Source organism: Brienomyrus brachyistius, chromosome 19 (genome assembly GCF_023856365.1).
Source record: "Brienomyrus brachyistius isolate T26 chromosome 19, BBRACH_0.4, whole genome shotgun sequence".
NCBI classification, from domain to species: Eukaryota; Metazoa; Chordata; class Actinopteri; order Osteoglossiformes; family Mormyridae; genus Brienomyrus; species Brienomyrus brachyistius.
The window spans coordinates 16,045,813-16,067,720 of record NC_064551.1 but is presented as its reverse complement, the minus strand read 5'-3'; the positions used below and the strand labels follow the sequence as shown (position 1 = coordinate 16,067,720).

Here is a 21,908-nt window from a genome sequence, read left to right as displayed (position 1 = left end):
CTTAAATTGAAAAGCATGACAGGAACAGTGGTTGACGCACTGTCCCAAAACGGTTCATCATTTGCTTTTGAGTACTGCTTAAAAAAGGAATCAGGGTTGATCACGCGTTTAGTTTTTTTCTGGGTAAGACAACATAGTCAAAGATTTAACAAGTAAACAGCATCACACTAAATAGATATATAGCCATTAGACAGGTAGTTTTTAGTATTAGTATTTAGTTTTAGACAGGTAGGCATTAGTATCTGTTATGGTGTTGGGTGTTGGCGGAACTAAACTGACACTTTGTAGGAGCAAAGCCATTAATCCCGAAGCACAATGGCATTTCAAGGATATGAGAAAGCACATAAGTCACGTTGGCTTAGTACAAATAACTCTCGCGTGATTGTACTTGCCCACTACAGCTCGAAGTTATACAATAAAAAAATTGATATCGGAACGCATTCATTTTATCTTAGATTTATTTATTTAGCATACGCTTTTGGTCTATAGCGATGTGAAAGTCAGGCGAATAGTAGATTCAAAAGTTTTATCGTTGCATTCGTCTAGTTTTCCTATTGCTCAAGGTCACGCCTGTTTTGAGCGGACCTATGAGGAAACTGAATTTTGTAGTATTTTTCCCGTAATTTTTCTGGTGAAAAGAATAGCTCGTTGCAGTGTAATCTGTTTTACATATTAAATAATTTAATATGACCAAACTGACCAGCCAGAATTGAAATTAGGAAAAAAATACATCTAGCAGGGGCACAATTAAAATCGGGTAAATCGCCTGGTTAAATCTCAGTGCTCGAGTATTTCATACTAGGAATGACCGAAAACTTATTATGATTAAGCTTATAATTCGCATTCGTCACGCCTAAAGGTTTTGAAATCAAGCTTGGGGTGCAGCTGCAGTAAACTGCTTGAAATTGATCAGGTTGTTCTTGCACTCATTTGTGATATAGGGGTTGGGCACAATACTGTAGTATTTATTGTCTGAATACTGACTAAACAATCCTGAATGTAAATACTATATTTTGGTAGAAGACGCAAAACTTGTCAGTCAACTTATTCAGAATACGTTTAGAATATTTAAAGAAACTGTAGCATATATATGAGTGAAAGGGTATTTTGTGTATTGTTGTGGTCGTTTTTATTCAGGCTAAATGCTGGTGGGATATGGACACTTTTTCTTTTTAATGTTTGAACAAACTCGCAAACCAATGAGAGAATTTCTGCGAACAAACAGCAAAAGCACCGTTAATTAATTTCACAATTCAGATTTCAGCTTACGTCTTTCTTATTAAAGTATCTTTAAATGCAATTAAAACTCGCTCTCCTTTCTAGTAATGTGTTCTTATTGCTAAGCTCACTGCGCGAACAACAAAGAAAAGGTTATGCTTGCAGAAGTAGAGGATGACATTAGTTAGAAACAGCTCTCTGCTGGTTTAGAAACTCGACTAATGCTGACTTGATATACACATTGTTTTAAAAAAGTGTATTTTAAAAGTATTCCAGTTAAATTTAATAAAGTTTACTTGTACCTGTATTTGTATTCCGTCACAGTGTAAACCTGTTAGTGATTTTCGAAAAAAGTGGTGTATAAGGGGCAGAGCAAGAGAGAGAAACGACGTAACCTACAGATAACTAACGTCAAGCGACGCCACCTGAACTACTGCCGATGCAATGTGGGTAAATCTGGCCTGGGAAGGTTATGACAACTGGCTTTCGCAACTGCTGGGATTGAGGCACCGAGGAGCCAACCGGTATCAGGACAACACGTGGCTCTGTTTTTCAGACACTGTCGCAAGGTGGGTGTGTGGGTTCATCTGATGATCTTTCAGCTGATGTGCTGATGACCCAGATGAACGGGGGGGGGGGTGACATGATAGCAAAAAAAGGGGGAGAGGAATTTCTGGTACTGAATTAGAAATAACTAAGTAGCACAAGGAATAGATTCAGTAATCTCACCTCTGGCAGTATAATGAAATTAAAACAAACCAAACCTTTTTTAAACTATTAATGCCACATGACGATACACTGTTCATTAATAAAGAATTATGTAATTTAAACATTTTATCTGGGCGGATAACAGTGGCGGATAATGAGGTGTATTACCGCCCCCTGGTGTCACCGTTCAGTCGCACATATTTTTTTTATTATATAATAAAGAAAAAAATATACAACATGTTTATTTTATTTTGTCGTTATTATTATTATTATTATTATTATTATTATTATTATTATGTGTTTTTAAATAGTAAATGTGAAATATATTTTGTTTTTGTTGATAAGTATCGTCACGCGGAGGATTTTTATACAGGCATATAATAAGACACTCCAGTGAGGACCTGCGAAGATGGCGATGCTGGCTGAACGTGGGTTTCATTCCGTGTGTTAGACAGGACATTTATTTTGGGGGTTTGGTTGCGTTTTTATACGAGGTAAAACTAGTAATACGTAAATTATATGCTGTTCGTCTTATGGATACATAAGGAAATATACTTGGAACTTGAATTCTTGTAGAACTGGTGTTTAAATAATGACAACATAACGAGTCCTATCGCTATAGTTTCTTCTGTTTTTTTCAGCAACATTCGGGTCATTTTACACCTATATCTCTCTATATACATAGCGACAGGTTAACCCTGTGTGTTTTTCTGTAGCCCGCAGGAAACAGAAATGGTCGGTCGATCCAAGGAACAGCACCTGGAGTAAAGATGAGTCCAAATTCGGCCATAAGATGTTGGAGAAAATGGGATGGTCCAAAGGAAAGGTGAGAACATTACATGTACATTTATTACGTTTACACGTATTATTACATTTATTAGTATTGTGTAACAGTGTAACTGATGTGAAACTAATGTTATGTCGAGCACTATCGAGACAAGCCTATTCTGTGCCCTCTTTGATAGACGATTGGTTTGGTAAAAATCTCGGTTCGGTTTGGTTTGGTTAAAATCTCACATACATTTCATCGTTTGATGCCCAGGGTCTGGGAAAAACCGAGCAAGGCGCCACGGAGCACATCAAAGTTAAAGTGAAGAATAACACGCTGGGCTTGGGCACGACCGCCAGCTATGAGGTCTGTCGGGCAGACGCCGTTATCTGGGGGCTGCTGTGTGGGGGGCCGCTACTGCATGCTATGTAAAGAAATTTTTTTTTTGCGTGTTTTTTTTTCTTTAACAAGATGGTTTAATCCACGAGGTAGCAACAAACCGGTTATTTGTTTCTGTATGAATGTGATGAATGTTCATAACAACGCATTGTGTGTTAGTGTCTAGCTGTAGCTCATTCTTACCCAGTAGAACTTGATGCTGTCTTTGTACTTTCAGGACAACTGGATTGCCCATCAGGACGATTTCAACCAGATTCTTGCAGATTTAAACAGCTGCCACACCCAGAACGGTACCTTTTGCTTTGGGTTGTAAACGGTCTGTCACTTGCATTTCACAGAACTCTCTTATTGTAGGCTGCGTGAGGTGATTTCCAGTACAAATTATTAGAGGGCCTGATTTAGTGAAAGTGATTAACACACCCCAACAAAATGTGTCCTCTGCATATGTGACAAAACAGTGGGCAGCTGTTATTTAGCACCTGGGAAGCAGTGCTTGGGGGTGGTGGCTTGCTCAGGTCGGGGATTTGAAAAAGTGTATTCTGTATTCTGGTCGGGGATTTGAACCCACAACCTTTCAATGACAAGTGCGCTTCCCTAACCATTAGGCCACCTATGCCCCCTGATGATTATGACGGCCAATAGACATGATATGTTGATGATAGGAAGCCTCATGAAAGCTTTTGGCTACAAATGTACCGGCAGTCATCATCTCACCCGTCACAACACAGCGTGTTTATCAAGGTCTCCTTTCATGCGACCCGTCAAGACAGAATTGTAAACTCTTTCTGCTACAGCTGAGAAATACCGATCGTCCAAGCAGCAGTGCGGCAGGTTGTGGGGGAGCTTTAGAGAGGGTTTTTTTCTCAAGGATGTGGAAGAAACGTGTTTAATCACCATTTATATGTAGCACACTAGGTGGCAGTATTGTAGCACTTCAGTTGAGGAGGATAGCTGATAGCTGTTGTGCAGTGATTGAAAATGAAATACTGCTGTGGGATACTGAGCATTGTTTTAATCTGATTTTTTTTGTTGTATGTTGAACTAGCAATTGTAATGAAACAAAATATTAACTGCGTGGGGCAGCTTGTTTTCAAGGTGATCCTTCTCATGATTCAGTGGTATTTCTTCCCTGAATGGTTTGTTTACCTTGGATACAACATCAATGGACGGATCTTCAGAACCTCTTTTTAAACATGATGTTTATGATGCATTTCAGTGTTTGTGTGTCTGGGCTGGCGGGTCACATGGGGACAATTTAAGACTAAAATCTTAGCGGGTTTTAAAAAGATGCAACATTTATTGTTTTCTATAAATTATTTGAATTTATTCCATAGAGATCTACTATTACATATTTATTTGTTTTAGTTACACCAGTAATCACAAAACCTTCATTGTTTATATTCTGTCTGGTTCTATTTGCGTAACATTGTATTCTTGAAAGTGCTCAGTATAGCTAATTCAGGAACCGTACTTAGTCTAAACTGAAACCCATCTGCAGTATGTCTTCTGCTGCGATAAGTCTTTTCGTTGTACTGACATTCAACATTTCAAAGTATTATCATTGTCTTTGTTGTTGAGTCTTTTGATGATTTGACGACTTGTGACATTTATATCTTTCAGAATCGACAGCTGAGCCAAAGCAGAGTTTTAGCTTGGAAGAGAAGTCTAAGACATCTAAGAAAAGAGTTCATTACATGAAATTTACCAAAGGTCAGTGACCCTTTGTCCTGTTGAAAGGTCTTTTACTGCTTCAGATGGCATAATGTCTTTGATTCAACCAACATTCTTCAAATGAACTGCTTATAATCAAAGTTATTATTGTTGACCCACTGTGTTGTGATCACAGTCGTCATATGATGTCATTTTGTCTACCCTGGGAGTCTCCGGGATCAGCAGGTTACATTTAAGTCCCCAGAATGCCCCCCCCCCCCCAAAACCGCAGCACAATCAGACATCACCTGCAGCCTGCTTTCTGCGAGGTTAAAATACATAAAAATAATGCCGACTGACCTTAAAACGGAAGTTGCGCACCGTAGATTTTATTGAGAGGCCGCCTGGGAGTACTTAGGTTTCCAAAAACCCTGAGTAACGATCTGATCTGAGAACGATAATAAAAAACTTCACCAAGCAGAAGTACATCTGGTGACCGAGTTTTCGCCTGTATGGATGCAATAATGAAGCAGAGCTTTAAGTTCATTCATTGCTGCTTTACGGGAAAACTGGCCCTTTGTTATGGTCTGGTCCAGTGACGGTTGAACTGTATATATGAGGATTTATTTGCTAACAAATATACTTGCCAGTTCCCTTCTTGCAACGAAGAAATAATTCAATGGGCCAGTTGCTGAGGGCATCACATCACCACATCTGCAGGTGGTTGGGCCTCTGTGTTCCAGAACCAGACCATGGTTTGGAGTAATTCAGTCAGGGGCTGCAGGGACACCAGTAAATTTTACCAGGTCTCTGGATTGTATGTTTGGTGTCTCAGATGCTCATCTCCGCCGTCAAGTGTTCAGTGTTAAAAGACCCCATTCGAATTTAAACCCGTCTACCTGGATTTCCGTGCCGTCTGCCTGTTTTATTCTGGGGGTCTGTACAAGGGGGTGGGGGGGCAGTTTGGATGCACCGCTCCACTCCGTCTCGCTGCTGGAGTGGTTGTGGGGTCACTCCATGCAAAGCCTGGTAGCGACGGACTGCCTGGCCCAGTTAATTTCCCTTTGTAGGTCAGGAAGCTCATAAATAATAAATAAACCTGTGTGAGGCGGGTGGAGGGGGGGGGGGGTCTCTGCTATTCCTCGTAATAGAAGTTAAATGTTTCAATTAGCTTCCCATGTTTAAATTGAGCCCCTGTCATGCCTTCCGTGTGAATGACCTACAATCCGTTTTCACTGTTAAAGGACAATTCAAATCCCTTTAAAACGAATCGGTGTTTCTGGCAGACAAAGCTTTGTTTGTTGCGGTGGTTAGAATTGTTTTGTTTGTTTTAGTGGGTTTTTTTAAGCAGAGGAAAAGGTTACTGGGTTCTCTTCACCTGGCCATAAGGGCGCTCCACAACAGGACTTCCTGTTTCCCGTGTCGACAGCTGGGGGCCCTCGTTTGCCGCCCTCTCCTCTCTGTCCCGCCCTGGGGTCCGTGTCCCGCGCGGGGATCGCCCGCCCGCTCAGTGCGGAGGAGGAGTGCCGTGCCTCTTAAAGATATCGGATCCCCCCTGACAGCCAGCCAGACAGACGAACAGGGATCTCTAATTATGACTTTGCTGTTCGGATCTCAAAGCCGGTGGAAACCGAAACCTTGTGTACGCTACTCGTGGAGACCTCCCCCCACCGACCCCCACCCATTCACATTTGTGTTTGTATGTTTATCATATTGCACGAGGATCATACCGATGTACCGCGTTCCGCCCCACATCCCCACCTTTGCCATCCCATATCAACCTGTCAAGCGATGTCATCCTAAGAGAGAGGTCAAAGGTCATGTTTGTATAGTATTGTACTGCCACCCGCAAGTTGCTTTAAAGGGACAGGGGTGAAACAGCCCGGCCGGTGTAACTGGAATTCTGGGGTTTCCGGTTGCTTCCCCTGTTGCTATGATAACTGTTCAACACTTGTAGTGACATGTTTGCTTTGCCCCCCCACCCAATGGTACTCTCGGAGGCACAGGCCAGGTTGCCGACGGCGATCCTGCGCTGGGCGCGTACGCTGTCCCCAGTGGTGGAGTTGTCGGCGTCGGTCCCCACGTCTTTGGGGAGGGCGGCTGGAATGACAGCTGCGGTGCCGCGCCTCTTTCCTGCTGGATACTGGTGCTATTGGTCGTTCTAGATGGTGATGGGGGGTGCTAAAGGTCGGCATGGATCGTGATGGGGGGGGGGGGTTCCTCAGTTCTTAAGGCTGGCACTGTTAGTTACTTCAGGTTTGGGTTAAAACGTTGTAGAAACTTGGCGTCGCCACATCTCTCATAAAACCGTGTTCCCCAGATTCTGGATACATCGAAACGTTTCTTTCAAGATGAAAAAAAGTTATCAGTTTTCTTAAAATCACCTTATGCAGTGTTCATTCGCGAGATGAACAGGTATAGCTGTCACCAAATTAAAGCCAATGGCAGAGTCACTCTTCGTGTAAAGAGGCTGCGTCTTTCGCTGGAGGTTGACGAGCATCTACTCTGCAGGACCTTTTAACACGGCATTGTAGGATTGACACGGGCAGATGATTGGAAAATGTACCTTTTTGTTTAACCTTTCATCTTGACATGGCTGAGAGGTGCCAGACAATCCGTTTTGACAGCCCTACTGTGTGTGGTCTCCTGATCCTTCTGGTGGACATCATCTCAAAACCTCAAACTTCTACAGATTAGCTCATTTTTAGCTGTAAAAGTTTCACGATGGGGTGACGCCAGTACTCAAGGAGGTCAGCAAAAACCGGTCAAGTTTTAGCGAGAGAGGTTCAGGACCTCGGAGAACGGAGAGTTGACTTTCTGTGTTTATTGATGTTCTGCCATGCTTTGTTCTGCGGTTGGAGCTTTTAGGATTGATGGTCGTCTTTCCCGTGGAGAGGTGTTCCTGCTCCCGTACCCTCTGCATACCTGCTGCGTAAACCAGTAACCTCATTTTAATTGCCTTCGCATTTATCAGCTGTCTTTTAGGAGACTTTTGATGTGGGGGTTTATTTATGGATGCCCTCAACGTTCCACTGGTTGCTTCTGCTATGCCGGGCAAGATAACCCGGCGTTCATTCAACCCGCCCTGCATGGGCGATGTCGAGGAGCTTAGCTGGACCTGGAATGTTCGGCAGATATCGCTTCTGGATGGATCTTGTTTTATATTAGTACCACAAAGATTTGGTGGGACAAGTTTCAGAACTTGTTTGGATTGTGGATCTAACTGGATTTTACTCGGTGGTAACGATAACTTCTTTCTTGCCGGTTAACTCTGAAGCGTACGACCTGAGAAGTCATTTAAGAAATTTTAGAAAAATCTCTAGAATTTCCTCTAGCTGCCCTGCTAGCGCAGGAATCTGTCAAGCCTGGAGTCAGTCTCAGGAAGTTCACAGTGTGGGCCTTGGGGGTGGATGGGATGCCACTCCATGACTGAATAAACACACAGTAAACACAGCAGGTCTGGGAGGCGTACAGACTGCCATGTATAAATGTAATTTCAGATCTTTAATACCCAGTTACATAGTGATGTTAGCTGTGAGAATCGGTCAGTGGCCCGTAGCTGGGTGAGTGAACCTGAGGTGGGGCTCCTGGGTTTCTCAAGCTGCTGGAGCCTCTTTGATGTGGCCCTTTGGGTTTCTGTGATGAAGGATTGCTCTGGTGTGGGGTGTGTGTGTGTGGGGGGGGGGGGGTTTAAGAGCAATAAATAAGTAAACGTTATCAGGACCCGTCTGGAGGAAGAGGATGCAGCTGTGCATGCGGGGGCCTCGCTCTGTGCCGGGGCCGCCTTCGTCCTGCGGGCCGTAAGTGCCGCTGGACACCCCGTGCTGGACGGCGCACCTCGGCCCCCGGCTTCTCTCCCGCCGGTGGAGGTCTTGGGCAGTTAGATCTGTGTAGCTGGATCTTTGCGTGGCTACATTGTCAGCAAAGTTATACACACACACACACACGCACGCGCACACAAACGTCTCTGTGTCCCAGTTTCTCCGTTGTTTGTTCACATCGTAATTGAGAAAGTAAATTCTAAAGGATTCGTTTCTTACTGTGTTCAGTTGGGTGTGTATAATGACTGACCATTGTTTATGAACCTTTCTAAGTAGCTACAGAATCTAAAGGTATGTGTGTGTGTTTATGTATGTCGATATAGATATAAATCCATAGAGTTTTAATGGTAGATGGCTGTCAAGCTGGGCTGGGCAGTGTTCAGTGTTTTATGTTCTTGTGTTCGATTGCTGTCCCTTTCAGGAAAGGACCTTTCCAGCCGCAGCCAGACAGACCTGGCCTGCATCTTCGGGAAGAGGGCCAAGTCTTCGGAAGAAAAAGTCGAGGTGAGTCCTTCTCTGCCCTTGTGTGTCGCCGGCCTTCACGCTGCCAGCCACCCCCCCACCCCCCCGATTGCTGCCATATCTTTCTTGAGGGGCCGGCCGGGGTGGGGATTGGGTGTTGCTGGCTTGTGAATGCTCGTGAACTTAGTTAGCAAGTGGTATTCATTATACGGATGCCAGCAATATTCTGCAGCCCAAATCCCGTAATCTCCCAAGCCACTGGGTACATCAATGCAGCGTCATGGCAGGTCGCCCGATGGACCAGAAGTGAGAGATGCTCCGGAAGTGATTTTTGTATCCCAGCCATGTGCTCAAAACTAACGCCGATCAATGTGTGCGATAACCTCTACCCCCCCCCCCCCCACACACACACACACACACACACACACACACACACAACCCCGCAGTGCCCGTTTACCCAGGGCAACCGCATCCCAGCAGCTGCTGCTGCAGATTAGCCTTGCCGCAAGCTGCAGGCTGCCCCGGGTGACTGGTCCACGCACGGCATTAATCCCTTTAACAGATTACCGCTTTGACTTTCTCCACTGTTCCAGCCTCATCAGGTGAGTGGAGCACACCAATAGGATGTGTGACGGGATTCTGGGATCCCCGCGGGCGTTTTCCGGGATAAGCCCCTGTCCGAAATGATGACTTCGGCTAAAGCTAAGAAAGTTCTCACTTCCGCTGACTGGGTGTCTGCGTATCTGCACTCTGTGCGTCTTGAAGGCTGTTACATAGAGTCTGAGGTCGACCCTGCCAGCGCCAGGTATGTGGTGCTGGGGAAGGAGTTAAGGGCACAGAATCTTTGGAGTCCTAAGACAGGTGATCAATAAGAATACCCTGCTGTGAGTCTTTGGTTAACAGCTTTCATATTTTCAGCGATTGTATGATTTTATCAATGATAATGAGTTAAAATTTTCTTTCTTTCTTTTTTTTTGTACCAATTCACAACTTGAGCATGTCCTTTTATAGGGGTCGATAGTCACACATCTCAGGAGAAACACCTGGAGGCAGCAGGTCTTTGGTTTCCAGCTTCGATCGTTGTCTTTATAATCCAGGTGGCTCTGTTGCCCTTGGTGATAGTTTGGCCATGCCCCAATATTTAGTCAATATGAACGTTAAGTAATTATTTAATCTGTCATATAGACCAGGTGTTCTGACAGGTGAGGCGTGATGTCGGGTTTGATCTCTGCCCTGTAGCTGCATGATGCGAGATTCCTGCATGATATTGTCTGTCTGTCTCTGTCTGTCTCTGTCTGTCTCTGTCTGTCTCTGTCTGTCTCTGTCTGTCTGTCTCTGTGAGAGTGAGTGAGTTAGTGAGTTAGTTTTCCCACAGAGATGCTTTTTTTCATCTGCTCTCCCCCAGGTTGAACGTCCTCTTCCCGATCTGTGCCGTGTTGGTGCCCGTCTGTGTTTCTCGCTCTCTGAGTCTCTCCTGGTACGTTTACAGTCATTGCGTATCCAGGACTGCAGATCCAACGGGACGAGGGCATCATCTGAACAAAAAACATCTAAGTCGTGCTTCAGAGTTGCACCGGTAGAATTGCACCGTGCTCCATGGAATCGGGCTGTTCTTACAAGACTGTCATGGCAGTACGGGGCTAAATATATGTAGGGCGTGGACGAAAGATGACCGGCACGTCTTCTGTGAAAAATACCGATGAGTAACCATGGACGTAGTCAGTGTCATGTGCCTTAGACAGATGCAGCTGGGGCGGCTCTGTAAAGTGCTCAGTTTTTGTTGGTTTAAGGGAGATGTGCATGGTGGAAATTATTAGTCATGTTGACTCTTCTCCTCTCCCCTTTAAGATGTGAAGGAAGTTGACAAACTGCCCTGTTGGTTATCTTTTCTGTGAGAAATCGGCACCGGAATCCATATTTGTGACTGAATAGCTCGGTCCATTCTGCCCCCGTCCAAGCTGCGAGAACAATGGCGGCGGGGGGCCGCGTCGATTCAAAATGGAAGCAGGAGTGTTTGTGTGTGCTGCTTATTTTTTAAAAATCGTTCTGTTATGTTACAGTTCTTTCCGGAATAAGCTTTGTCCAGCAGATTGAACGCACTGAACAGAATCACAATGGTGGTCCCGGGAGATGGTCCGGGCAAATCCAAGGAAAATGGGGGGGGGGGGGGGGGAGTAGGCTAGGAGTGTGGGTTATAGGGGTGGGAGGGGGTGAGTTCAGGGCTACTTTTAGCCTTTGTGTTGGGTTTTACGCCACCTTGGTTCATGTGCAGAGGAGAGGAATGTAGGTTTATTTCTGCACGTTCAGTGCGGGTGAACTTTAAGTACCCCCCCCCCACAATGCACTTTTATTAAAAAAAAAAAAAAAAAGAAAAACAAACTAGTTTCATCCCCATCATCGCCAGCACCCCCCTGTGTGGAGTTTCCTTCCTCGATGTAGCTGGACTTCCTGGTTGACTTATCGTGGGTAAAAAATAAATGGATCTTAAAATGCTCCAGGACCCGTGTAAGCAGATAGCTGGCCGCCTGCTCCCTCTGGGCCGTGGGGGGGTGTGGTCCTCCTCCCGTCTCCGAAATCGGGAGAGGTCACAGGCGGGGCTGTCGCTCTCTACCCAGCCGCTTTGTCTTCAGTGTTGTCCCCTTTGCATCCTGCGTCCTCCGCCTATTCAACATGGGGTGCCCCCCCCCCCCCATCATCACAGGTGCCATAAGGCACCGAGAACCATAGTAACACATATTTCAACATGCCATCGTCTCTTTATCTTATTTGATGTCCAGATCATGTTTTCTTGGACGCCTTTAATTCGGGGTCATCAGAGTCACACATGGACTAAAGCCCATAAAACCCTCTCAGACAGCTTTGCAGTGAGCTTCCCTCATGCAGGTGTTAATGGTAATAGTTGGTGGTTCATTTATACCGCAAATAGTTCAGTGAAACCTGCGGCTGGCTGACTCCGTGGGAGGCTGGTGCGGAACGTAACCGGTTATTTATGGTGTCTGGCGTTCCTTAAGTCAAAGGTCAAAATTAAAAACCGCGCCCCTCTGCCCTAATGTACATCGCATCCCAGGCCTGTCTGTGCCCATACACCTGCCGTGGATATTCATGCAAATACTCGCAGTTTTTTTTAAACAGGGACGTGCGACAGTTTCCTGTCGCTCTTCGATGCTGGGAACAAACCACCCCCACCCCGCCCAAAAAAAAAAAAAAAAACTATATTCGGTAAACATTATTAAACGCCTGGCTGCCTGGCCTCCGCCCCCTCGCCCAAGCAGCTATCCATCACCCAATCTCTCCCCGATCCGTCAGCGTGCCCGAGCCCACTGGCGCCCGTGTCTTTTTGGCTGCCGTGCAATTACTCACCGCAAGATGGATGACAGTCAGCTGAAAATCAAAGCGACTGGCACTCTGTAAGGGAAGGCGCTTGGCAGGGCCCTGCTCCGCTGCTTATCGGCGGGCGGACGGCAGCCTCTGGCCGCGGCTTTCCTCAGGGGTTTAGTTAGGGAGCCGCGGGGAGCCGGTTTGATTTATCTCCCGTCCGCTGCGCCCGGCCACTCCGGCGAGCCAAAAGAGCCGAGTTGGCTGTAATGTGTCTCCGTTAGAGGGGCCGCGTCCGCTGAAATAAACCGGCCTGCCTCCGGGTGAAAAATGTCCCCTGATTGGCTAATTAATCAGTCAAAGGGGAGCGGCATGGCCCCGTGGCATCAGGCACCCGAGTGGGTGAGGAAGAGGGGCCACTGATAAATGGTGTCCCCCCCGATTCATACATCAAGGGTTGTCGGCCATTTTTTAAACCTGCCGTTTGCATGAAAGCCGGATTGTGAAGTACACCCCCCCCCCCCCCCCCCACCCTTTTTTATATTTGAAATTTTTTGCCAGCTCTCTTACTTTTTTTGTGGCTTTGAAAATATCCCCCTTTTGGACAACTGTGTTAGTTCGTGGCTTTTGACGTCTTCATATATATCTCTTTTTTTTTTTTTTTTTTTTTTTTTTTGTATACGTTAATCACTTCTCTTTAATCGACGTTTTTATATGGAGTGCACATACAGAAAAAAGGGCTTTTAATTTCTGCCTGCGTGTACAGTGTCGGCTGCGTTTGTTAATAATCACTCACTTGTGTAAGTTTTAATCTTTTTCTTTTTTTCTCACCCCGTCCGAATTTGAGAAGCACTGTAGATGATGGCATCAGCCTGAGCTTTTAAGGCCTCCCCTGGTTTGTTGCCAGGGGTCGGCGTCGTTTCTAAGCAACCTGTTGCCTGGGGTATTCTTAACAACAGGACGATACAGTTGTGATTGCAGTACAACAAATAGGTATCTAAGAGCCCTCCTGATGCATCGTGGGTAGAACATATTTTTGCCATGTAAAGAACAGATTTGTAAAGAATAAAGAAAAATGCCAGTTGTATAAAGAATGGTCCATCCTTTTTGACCTGTTTTTTTTTTTTAATGTGTGATGTAAAAACTTTATACTTTTAAGTTGCTTATGTTGCTATTGTTTGTATTTTACGTCTGTTATGTTTGACATTTGTCAGCATGTGGTATTTATGGTATAGATAGGGGCCACCTGATCTTATCGACATATTAATCTGTATACTGTTCTAGGCGATTATGGAGTCATGCACCAATCTGGAATCCCAGAAACGGAAATGTTCACCTATCTGCTGACTCCCTGCTCCGTTAGAATGCGAGTGTTAAGATTAGTTTCCTTTGTGTGATTGGCCTTCAGGGCAGGTGACAGTTGTTTTGCTATTTGCCGTTTTTGGTGGTAGCGGTTTGTTTGGTGTTTTAATTGAGATGAGCGGTTTTTGGGTCATTGCCGGACTCCCGTGACTGTGGCGAACTGGAGTCCTGCTCTTGGTTCTCCGGTAAGGGTTGGAAAGTTGGATGCTGTGACCGCTGCTCCATGGTTATCGAACGCGATTGATGAATGGGGAGGTGTGGTCCTTCTGGGTTTGGAGCGCATTTGGGGTCGGGCGGGGCCCGGCGCGCAGCCTGGGGTTGGCGTGACCCCTGACCCCTCTCACTCCCACTCCTGTGGCAACACAAAGGGTAGCGGGTGGGACCCGATGGGAGGGGGCTGCCTTCACTTCGCCCACGCGCCGCCGGGTGAAGAATGGCGCGTCCCACGCGGCCCTCCTCGGATGGGGGGGGGGGGGGGGGTGCATCTGGCCTGTTTGGGGCGAGGGCGGCGGGAGAGTCGCAGGTGCTGCTGCCTCGCGTGGGCGGTCGGGCCTCGCCGGGTCACAGATCTGTTCGCGTTTGGCGCAGTTAGGAAACGAGAGTGATCCGGGAAAACGAGAGAGACGCACTTGACGGGATGCTGTGACCAAACGATCTTCAGATGGACCGGGATTTACGAAGTATTAAATCTTCTCTGTCCTGGCGGTTGGAAGCGGTCTCTAGTCTCAGCTGCGCTCTCGTACCTTTTGGAGAGCAGGACGGCGGCTCGCTGGGTGATGGTAATGTACCCAGGCCTTGTTTTGACCTGCTCGGCTTGACGCCAGCCTGGCCCTGCTTGTCATTGCTTATTCTTGACGTAGGATAGTTTGTTATCCGCTGCAAGCCTGATGCCCTTATATAACACGGCTATGCAATACTGATTTTAAAACTCAGGCAGTCAGGTGAGCCCTCTTGACAAGGCAGAGGGTTTGGCGACCTGCCTTCCCGCGCTTGACGACTGGTCTGTTGTGTCCCTGATTGATCTCCGATAGCATCTAATTGCCTTAGACAAAGCACGGCCTCCTAAAGTGAGCCTGCCGACAGGCCTGTCATTGCTGCTGTGGAAACCAGATGCCCGCCGGTGACACCCTACTTGGCAGTCACTCGACAGCCCCCCCGGTCCTGCCAACCCGCCTCCCACCCACCCTCGACACGTACAGATTAGCGCAAAATCACTGTCTCTTAGTTACGGGCTGTGGCAGGAATGCCGCGGTGGGTAATTACCAAAGGGGCGGCCGTTGGGGGGGGGTGGGCGAGGGGGGGGGGGGGGGAGCGGTAAATGTAACTGCCGGAAGATTTGCAATTCCTCGGCTGTTTGTGGTTCCTGGTTGCATTTAATCACTGCCTTTTATTCTAATAAATCACACATAGGAAAATAAACGTTATATCTTCCATCTTGGGTCAGACAGCTAAGCTCCTGGGGTAGAATGAAGACGTAGCGGCAACGGAAGCTACAAGCTACGCTGGTACAAGTTGTTGTTGTTTTTTTTTTTTTCTTTCCTATTTGTCTCCTAGATACACGTGTAAAACAGTAATATGCCACACAGCACCACACTCCTGCACACACACACACACACACACACTGAATAGCGCGTTAGCTAAATCAGGGTCAGCCTTACTGCTGCCTTGTGGGGGAGCAGAAGCTGATTATTAATAAAGTTTTAAAAAAAAAAAAAAAAACAAGTTTCCTCAGAGGTGGGTTGTTTTGGGCCTCTGTGCCAGTGTTTAGATAAACCACTGTACAGTGGAAGTGCATCGTTATATTTAAATCTGTGTACTTGCATAGGTGGCCAATAGGAATATCAGCAGATGTGTGTGGTAGAATAGGAGCAAAAGACGAGTAGCTCTGCTTCATAATTCAGCTGCTGTAATGAATGCGGTGGCTGGTTTAAGTATTTTAATTGTTTACCCAGTACAAGAGGCTAACTGCTTAGCGGCTAGCTAGGCAAGGCCTCATTCTCTGCTGGCTATGGGATGCTAAATAATCTAATCGTGATCTATAATTTCAGTCTTTGGACAAATTTATAATGGTGACAGGACAATGAGGCGACACTCCAGCGCATTGTGGGAAAAGGTTACCGATAATATCGGCTGGATATTACTAGCCGATAGCGTGATCCAACTGCGTGCTACTTTGTGACCACATTTTAACCTCTTGAGAAAATGTATCTTGGCATTGAATCAATGGGACTGTTTCTGCTAGCAGTATATCTGTCAGCCTGTACACCAGTGCCGGTTATACCTGTGCTGTGTTTTCTGCTATGTCATTTGTAGGTCATAGGTGTAAATAATGTAATAATGACTTTGTAAATTGGGACCGATCTTGGAAAATGCTTGGAAATTTTTGTCTCTTAATTAAATTTTGTCATGTACAGTATTCTGTCTTAGGCTGCCAGAGAAAATTATTTACATAATCTTAATCTTGATGTAAAACTACAAATGTCTGTCACGGTATCTGTTTAAACCTGTAAGTGTGACACCCGGATTTGCGTTAACCATCTGATATACTCGTGTATTTGTTGGCTTGACCAGTAGCATATCATGTTTGACTAATTAGTATCTCATCTAAGCATTCATTTTATTAAGTTATTTTGTTAACCTAATTAACTAAGTGAGAAGATGGTGAAATTTCATGAGTACGTGGAATTGCTAGGGTGCCCCTGAGGAGAGGTTTGAGAATCACAGTAGTATCTTTATAGCTATACAATAAGATATCTGTGTTTTCGGAGAGAAGAGCGAATTCTTTTGTTTTTCTATCACTGTTCATTTCCATATATTAAAATGCGAAATGGTGTGTTTTTCTGAGCAAGCATATATTTACTATCCAGGTAGGTGGCTTTAAGCATTAAGCTCATTGTCCGGGGGGGTTGGGGGACACTACCTCGGTCCCCGAAGTTGCTCTGACAGCTATCATTGTGTGTCTCACGCTATGCGAGGCACGCCCCCACACCGGCATCAAGGAAACGTTAATACCACCGTCTTTTGTTTTCACTTAAGCGGTTTTGTCATTCGGTACGTGTGTGTGGTTTTGCACAGTAATATATTATTTCTGGTAGTCCAGGATGGCATAGCGACAGTAATTAGCCTGTGTAGGATACTTCACGTTCTATGTTTGTTAATCTCCCCCATCCATGTTAATTTGAATGCCTCAGTTTAGCTACGCTTTAAGGGTTTGTTTATCAAGTGAAGAGTATTTGAAAATCGAGTGTTTTTAATTATTTCGTTTAAAATTAAAATTTTGTCGATCTAACACCGCCACAATTCAGCTAGAATATTCTAATGAAAAGACATGACAGACCTAATAGTAATATTAATAGTATAGCAGTGTAAGAATAACGCTTATTTCAGAACGTTGCCCTGTTGTTTTTTAAATTTAATGTGGAAGACTGTCTTGCTGGGCGTAGCAGCCCTTATGCACTGCGCGCACAACTACAAATGCCAGCGGGATTAAATATTTAAATAGGTAGGACTGTTCCAGCATTTGTCCCGGTGTGATGTTTCATCGTCCAGAGCTGGGTATCAGGCCCCGTGCCCCCCCAGCCGCGGCACGTCGCATCCCCGCCGGTGTACAGATACGCTGGGAGTGGGACGCCGCCAAGGGAGGGTCCCATTCTTTAGGCCCCCTCATGTTCTCTTGGAGTCCCTCCCCAGATTCGGCCCCTCGGCCCCGGCTTCTGCCAGGAGAGGGGAGCAGGAAGAGCTGATAGCCCGGCGTCGCTCCCCCCAATGGCGCCTTATCTTGCACCCGCACACGGTGGCGGGACCGTATCCCCTTCCTGGAGTGAGGTGTCCGGGGAGAGGGGGGGGGGGGGGTGTTCAGGGTTTACCAGAGAGCCCCAGCCGTGATTCTGTGGCTGTGTCCCATGTAGTGTGGGGCGGGGGTGGGGTCTGTCAGGAGGTGTGGGACACACTCGTGAGACTTAAACGGTGTGTGTTTGGGCCGGTTGGGGGGTGGCTTAAAAAAACACTCTCACCTGGGGAGTTCTAGTTAGTGCTTTATCTTTCTGAGAAAAGAGAACACTTCCTGTTTTGCAATATCAGTTATATGGATTTTGGCCTTTATTTCCTACTTTCAGCTGGATTAAAAAATGACCTCACTGAAGACAAAATTTTCTTTTTTTTTTTTAAGTTTCAAAAATGTTCCCAAAGCAATAAAATCTTATTTCACTGTGAAACAATTTAGAAGCATTTATAAAATGGCAATGTCCGATTGACACTGTATATGACAGGAATGCATATTTGGCATCTGTCAATATTCTTGCATAATAGCTTCATTTAACACTGGCTTCGGTGTAATTTCACGCTTTGTGTCGGGGTTTGCTGCAGTCCACTGGAGCCACTGCACTGTATGTCCGTTTTGACTCTCATTAGTTTATCTTGTTTTGAAAGTGGAGACTTGATTTGCATTACGTAAAAGAATCCAGAGTCATTTGGGGGGGAGGGGGCATCAGCGTGAGTGTGAACTGTAGCTTAAGTGCTTGTAGTAGGATGAATCGTCGGGGGGGGCAGTACTGACAGCAGGTTCTGCTGTATTACAGATAAACCTAATAGACCCCCTCAGGCCGCCTGCTTGGAACTGTGCACAAAAATTGCAATTTCTCTCTGGATTTTCCCATCCTCTCCAGAGAGCAATTTTGGATGCTTCTCCGGAGCGGTTTCCAGCCATCAAATGAACGATAAATCCTCTTTGCGTTGTCTTACCTCAGTGGTCGTAACCCTCCGGCTGTAAGGCCTGGCCTTATAATAACTGTGGACGATTCTGGGTCCTTTCTCTCTTGCTTTTTAATTATCTAATATAACTAATTAGTGCATGTTTAGCCTTCGAAACTGTTTTGAATATTTATAAAAAATATGTAGTGGTAAAGAAATGCTGTTGTCAGCAGCGTGGATTTGGGGCTGCTGCCGTTGTTTGGTTGTCTTGGTACCCCTGTTACTCTGACGCACAGAGGAGCTCGAGGAAGGATTAGAAATCTGGCGTGAGACATTTAAAAGCCTCGTTCATGTGAATTACCTTTTGAGAGCCCGATCTTCTGGGCTCTGCAGGCAAGCCTTTAATCGTTTGCTTGCTTGCATTGGTTGGTAGGTGTCATTTTGGTGGTGTATGCATATTTACATTGTTTTTTTAATTCCCAAATGTGCCCTGAAGTCAACATCAACCATTGAAGATCCTTGGGTGGGTGTGGGACGTGGGGAATGGGTGCCACGTGAAAACCTTTAGTGGGTATGTGTATGTGTAGGCCTGGTCTTGCATTAGAACATTGAGTGCAGATAAAAAAAAAATAAAAAACACATCACTGTAAACCTGGAAGGATTAGTGATCTTCAGATGTTCAAACACACTGCACACATCTACGCCACATGGGTACTGGAGGTGCCGACCACGTGCGTAACACAGCGATTTCGCAGTGGATTCATTCTTCGAAGGCTCATCGCTGTCACTTGTCTGGCATGTAAAAAAAAATCTGTTTGTTTCTTTGTGGGAAATATAAATGGAGTACTTTCTAAACCACATACGGGCTTTGACTCATCTCGGTGAGAACAAGTAGCTAAAACTTTTATAATTGTTTTAACCTGTTTTATGGTCGTAAAGCAACTTTATCACTTTTTTTTTGTTTTGAAACTGGTTCTATTTGCTGTTTGCTTTGAAACCTCTCTGCCCTCTTCCAGCTCCGTGTCTGCACTGGTTTTTCTGGTATGTCATGGAAACGTTTAATCTGACATGTAACACCTACATCATCCTAATTGCATAGTTTCAGTCTGTCCGATATAATCATTTGAAGCTGCCTTTTAAAAGAAAAATCTAAGAAAAACCTGATGAAATAAATAATAAATAATAATAATAATAATAATAGATAATGTTTGTTTTTCTCTAAAGAAACTTAGACACACTTTTTTAGTTTTCGCTGAGAGAGAGCTGTAGAAATGTGTATGAGGACATGCAGGTATCGGAGTTCTGAAGATAATAGAAAAAATATTTGGTGAATTGTAAGTTGTTTTGTGTTGTTGTATTGAGTAATATTAGTGACCTTATTACAAATATACCCACAAGTGTTCAAATGCACACAGATTTGTACAGATTTGAAATGTGATGACGCAGTAACTAAGAGACAGCGATTTTGCACTAATTTGTATGTGTCTGATATAAACACCACCTAAGTAGCCAAGTATAACTGAGGTGAGAGCAGGTCGTCACTATAAGCTGTCAGTTCCGCCAGAACTGAACTGACAGCAAACAAGGTTAAATACCACAAGTGGTGATTCTTTGTGAATCATATAGCGTTCGGTTTCCTGTCAAGAAAGCTGAAACCCAGAGGTACCGTCGGTTTGGGACGTCGAGTACGAAATATGACTCGTGTTAGATATAGGAACAAAGTTTTAAATTTTTTTATTTTGTATGGGGCTGTCCAGGGGATTTAAGGGATTTTTATGTTCATGCTACTGGAACTGTCTAAGTTAACACTCATGAAAGAACTAATAATATTCTGACACTATAATAATATATTATTATAAAAATTATTGATTGATGAAAACTGTTTGGAATTTAAGTTCCAGACTTTTTCTCTTTTGTCTGTTTTTAGTGTAATGCAACTAAAATTCACCAGGTCGGTAATTATGCAATATTTTATAATATCGGTTTAAACCGTTAGTGTGCCTCAGTACACTTTTTCAGAGCCTTATAAGTGCTTAAATGTGCATTGATACTTGTCACGCTGTTAAAGTCTTATTCTTTGCTTTGTTTTTAAAATTTAAAGCAAAACGATCATCAGGAAGATGCGCCTGCAGATGAAGAGGCTGTGACCTATGACCTGGAAGTGAATAACAGCATCAACACGGTGACCAGCTCTCTCACCATGCAGGAGTACTTTGCCCAAAGGATGGCTGGGCTGAAGGAAGGCCGCCGGGAAACGCCGGCCCCCAAGGCTGCAGACGAACCCCCTGAAGGCTCTCTGGACCCTCCCGAGGGGAGGAAGCCCAGCTCGAAAAAGAAAAAGAAGGACAGGGGGGAGAAGGAAACAGAAAGCCCCAAGACAGAGGAGTGTGGGAACCGCGGCAGGAAGAGAAAGAAGGAGCGGCGAAGACGTGCAGATAGAGAGGATGGCGAGGAAGTGATAACGGAAGACTGCGCGACCACCGGCGGACTGGGACGGCAGGAGGTCCAGGATCAGGACGGCACAGAGACGTACCGCTCTAGGAAGAGCAAGAAGAGGAAGCCGGGGCAGACTGTTGAGGAGAGAGATGTGGAAACTGTGCTCTCTGAGGCACAGAATGGGACAGACGACGCGGGACGCACCGAGAAAAGGAAGAGGAGGATGGCGGAGGAACAGGTTCTTCAAGTAACTGAAGTGAAAAAATCCAAGAAGAAAAAAAAGCAGGAGTATTAAGTGCTGACTAGAAGGTGGTATTAGTGCTGTTCAGACCCTGTTTGTAAGGACACGGCCCCCATTTAGGCAACCAGCTTCTCATTCGCTGGTGAATTAGATAAGGACTCGTGCTTTGGTGTGAAAGATCATTGCTGATGGGAAGATCCCGCATAATATCGGACCTCAAACCCATTTTAACAGTGATTACTTGAAAAGATTGCATAGATGTTTTTTTTTTAAAGGAACATGAAATGCCACTTTTTTGCAGCTGGTCTTTCAATAAAATATGGAAAAAGGTTTTCCCCACATTTTCCTGGTTTCCTGATGTATTTATGCAGAGATCAGTTTTACTTGTATGCAGTGGCTTCAATCTTGCGACGTGCTAATGACATCTTTTAACTGCACACTAAACACTTCCTTTAATCTATACAGATTAGATTAGATTCAACTTTATTATTCCCAGAATGAACATTTATATTACTGGGTATTATTGGATATATGCCACAACATTTAAGAGAAGTTGCATTTGAATACATCATTCATTTTTGTTGTAATATTTTCTAAACAAACGACAGTGAAAATGATCTATACGGAATGTACAGGGCTCCCTATAAAGTATTGTATTCTGGTCCCAGAAAGCTGTCTCTGATATTGTCTGACTGGGGTTTTATTTCCTTGGAAACAACAGTCACAGTTTAGCGTGCTCTGAAATGTTTTTCACTAATCTGAAAGTGAGTAATTTTTCAGTCATCTTGCCCGTGCAATGCAGGGGAACCTGTTTTGATGTTGGTGCTTAGTGTCACGG

General features: G+C 45.0%; 1 protein-coding gene across 2 annotated transcripts; it reads left to right on the top strand.

The window, feature by feature from the left end:
• Positions 1-1,573: 1,573 nt before the first annotated feature.
• pinx1 (PIN2 (TERF1) interacting telomerase inhibitor 1) lies at positions 1,574-21,411 on the top strand. Of its 2 annotated transcripts, none has more exons than XM_048986032.1 (7): positions 1,574-1,787; positions 2,643-2,752; positions 2,969-3,061; positions 3,312-3,384; positions 4,715-4,804; positions 8,987-9,069; positions 20,495-21,411. In XM_048986032.1, exons 2-7 carry the CDS (start codon positions 2,720-2,722, stop codon positions 21,122-21,124), a joined length of 1,002 nt encoding a protein of 333 aa, XP_048841989.1. In that variant the 5' UTR covers positions 1,574-1,787; positions 2,643-2,719; the 3' UTR covers positions 21,125-21,411. The 2 variants fall into 2 exon arrangements, with proteins under 2 accessions (XP_048841989.1, XP_048841987.1); XM_048986030.1 differs by lacking the exon at positions 1,574-1,787 and adding an exon at positions 2,300-2,354.
• The last annotated feature ends 497 nt before the right edge of the window (positions 21,412-21,908 follow it).

Bases quoted from the DNA above. Each gene is read 5' to 3' on its own strand.
- pinx1 (XM_048986030.1), top strand. The intron at 4,805-8,986 runs GTCAGTGACCCT...TGTCCCTTTCAG, and splicing joins TTACATGAAATTTACCAAAG to GAAAGGACCTTTCCAGCCGC. The intron at 9,070-20,494 runs GTGAGTCCTTCT...TAAAATTTAAAG, and splicing joins CTTCGGAAGAAAAAGTCGAG to CAAAACGATCATCAGGAAGA.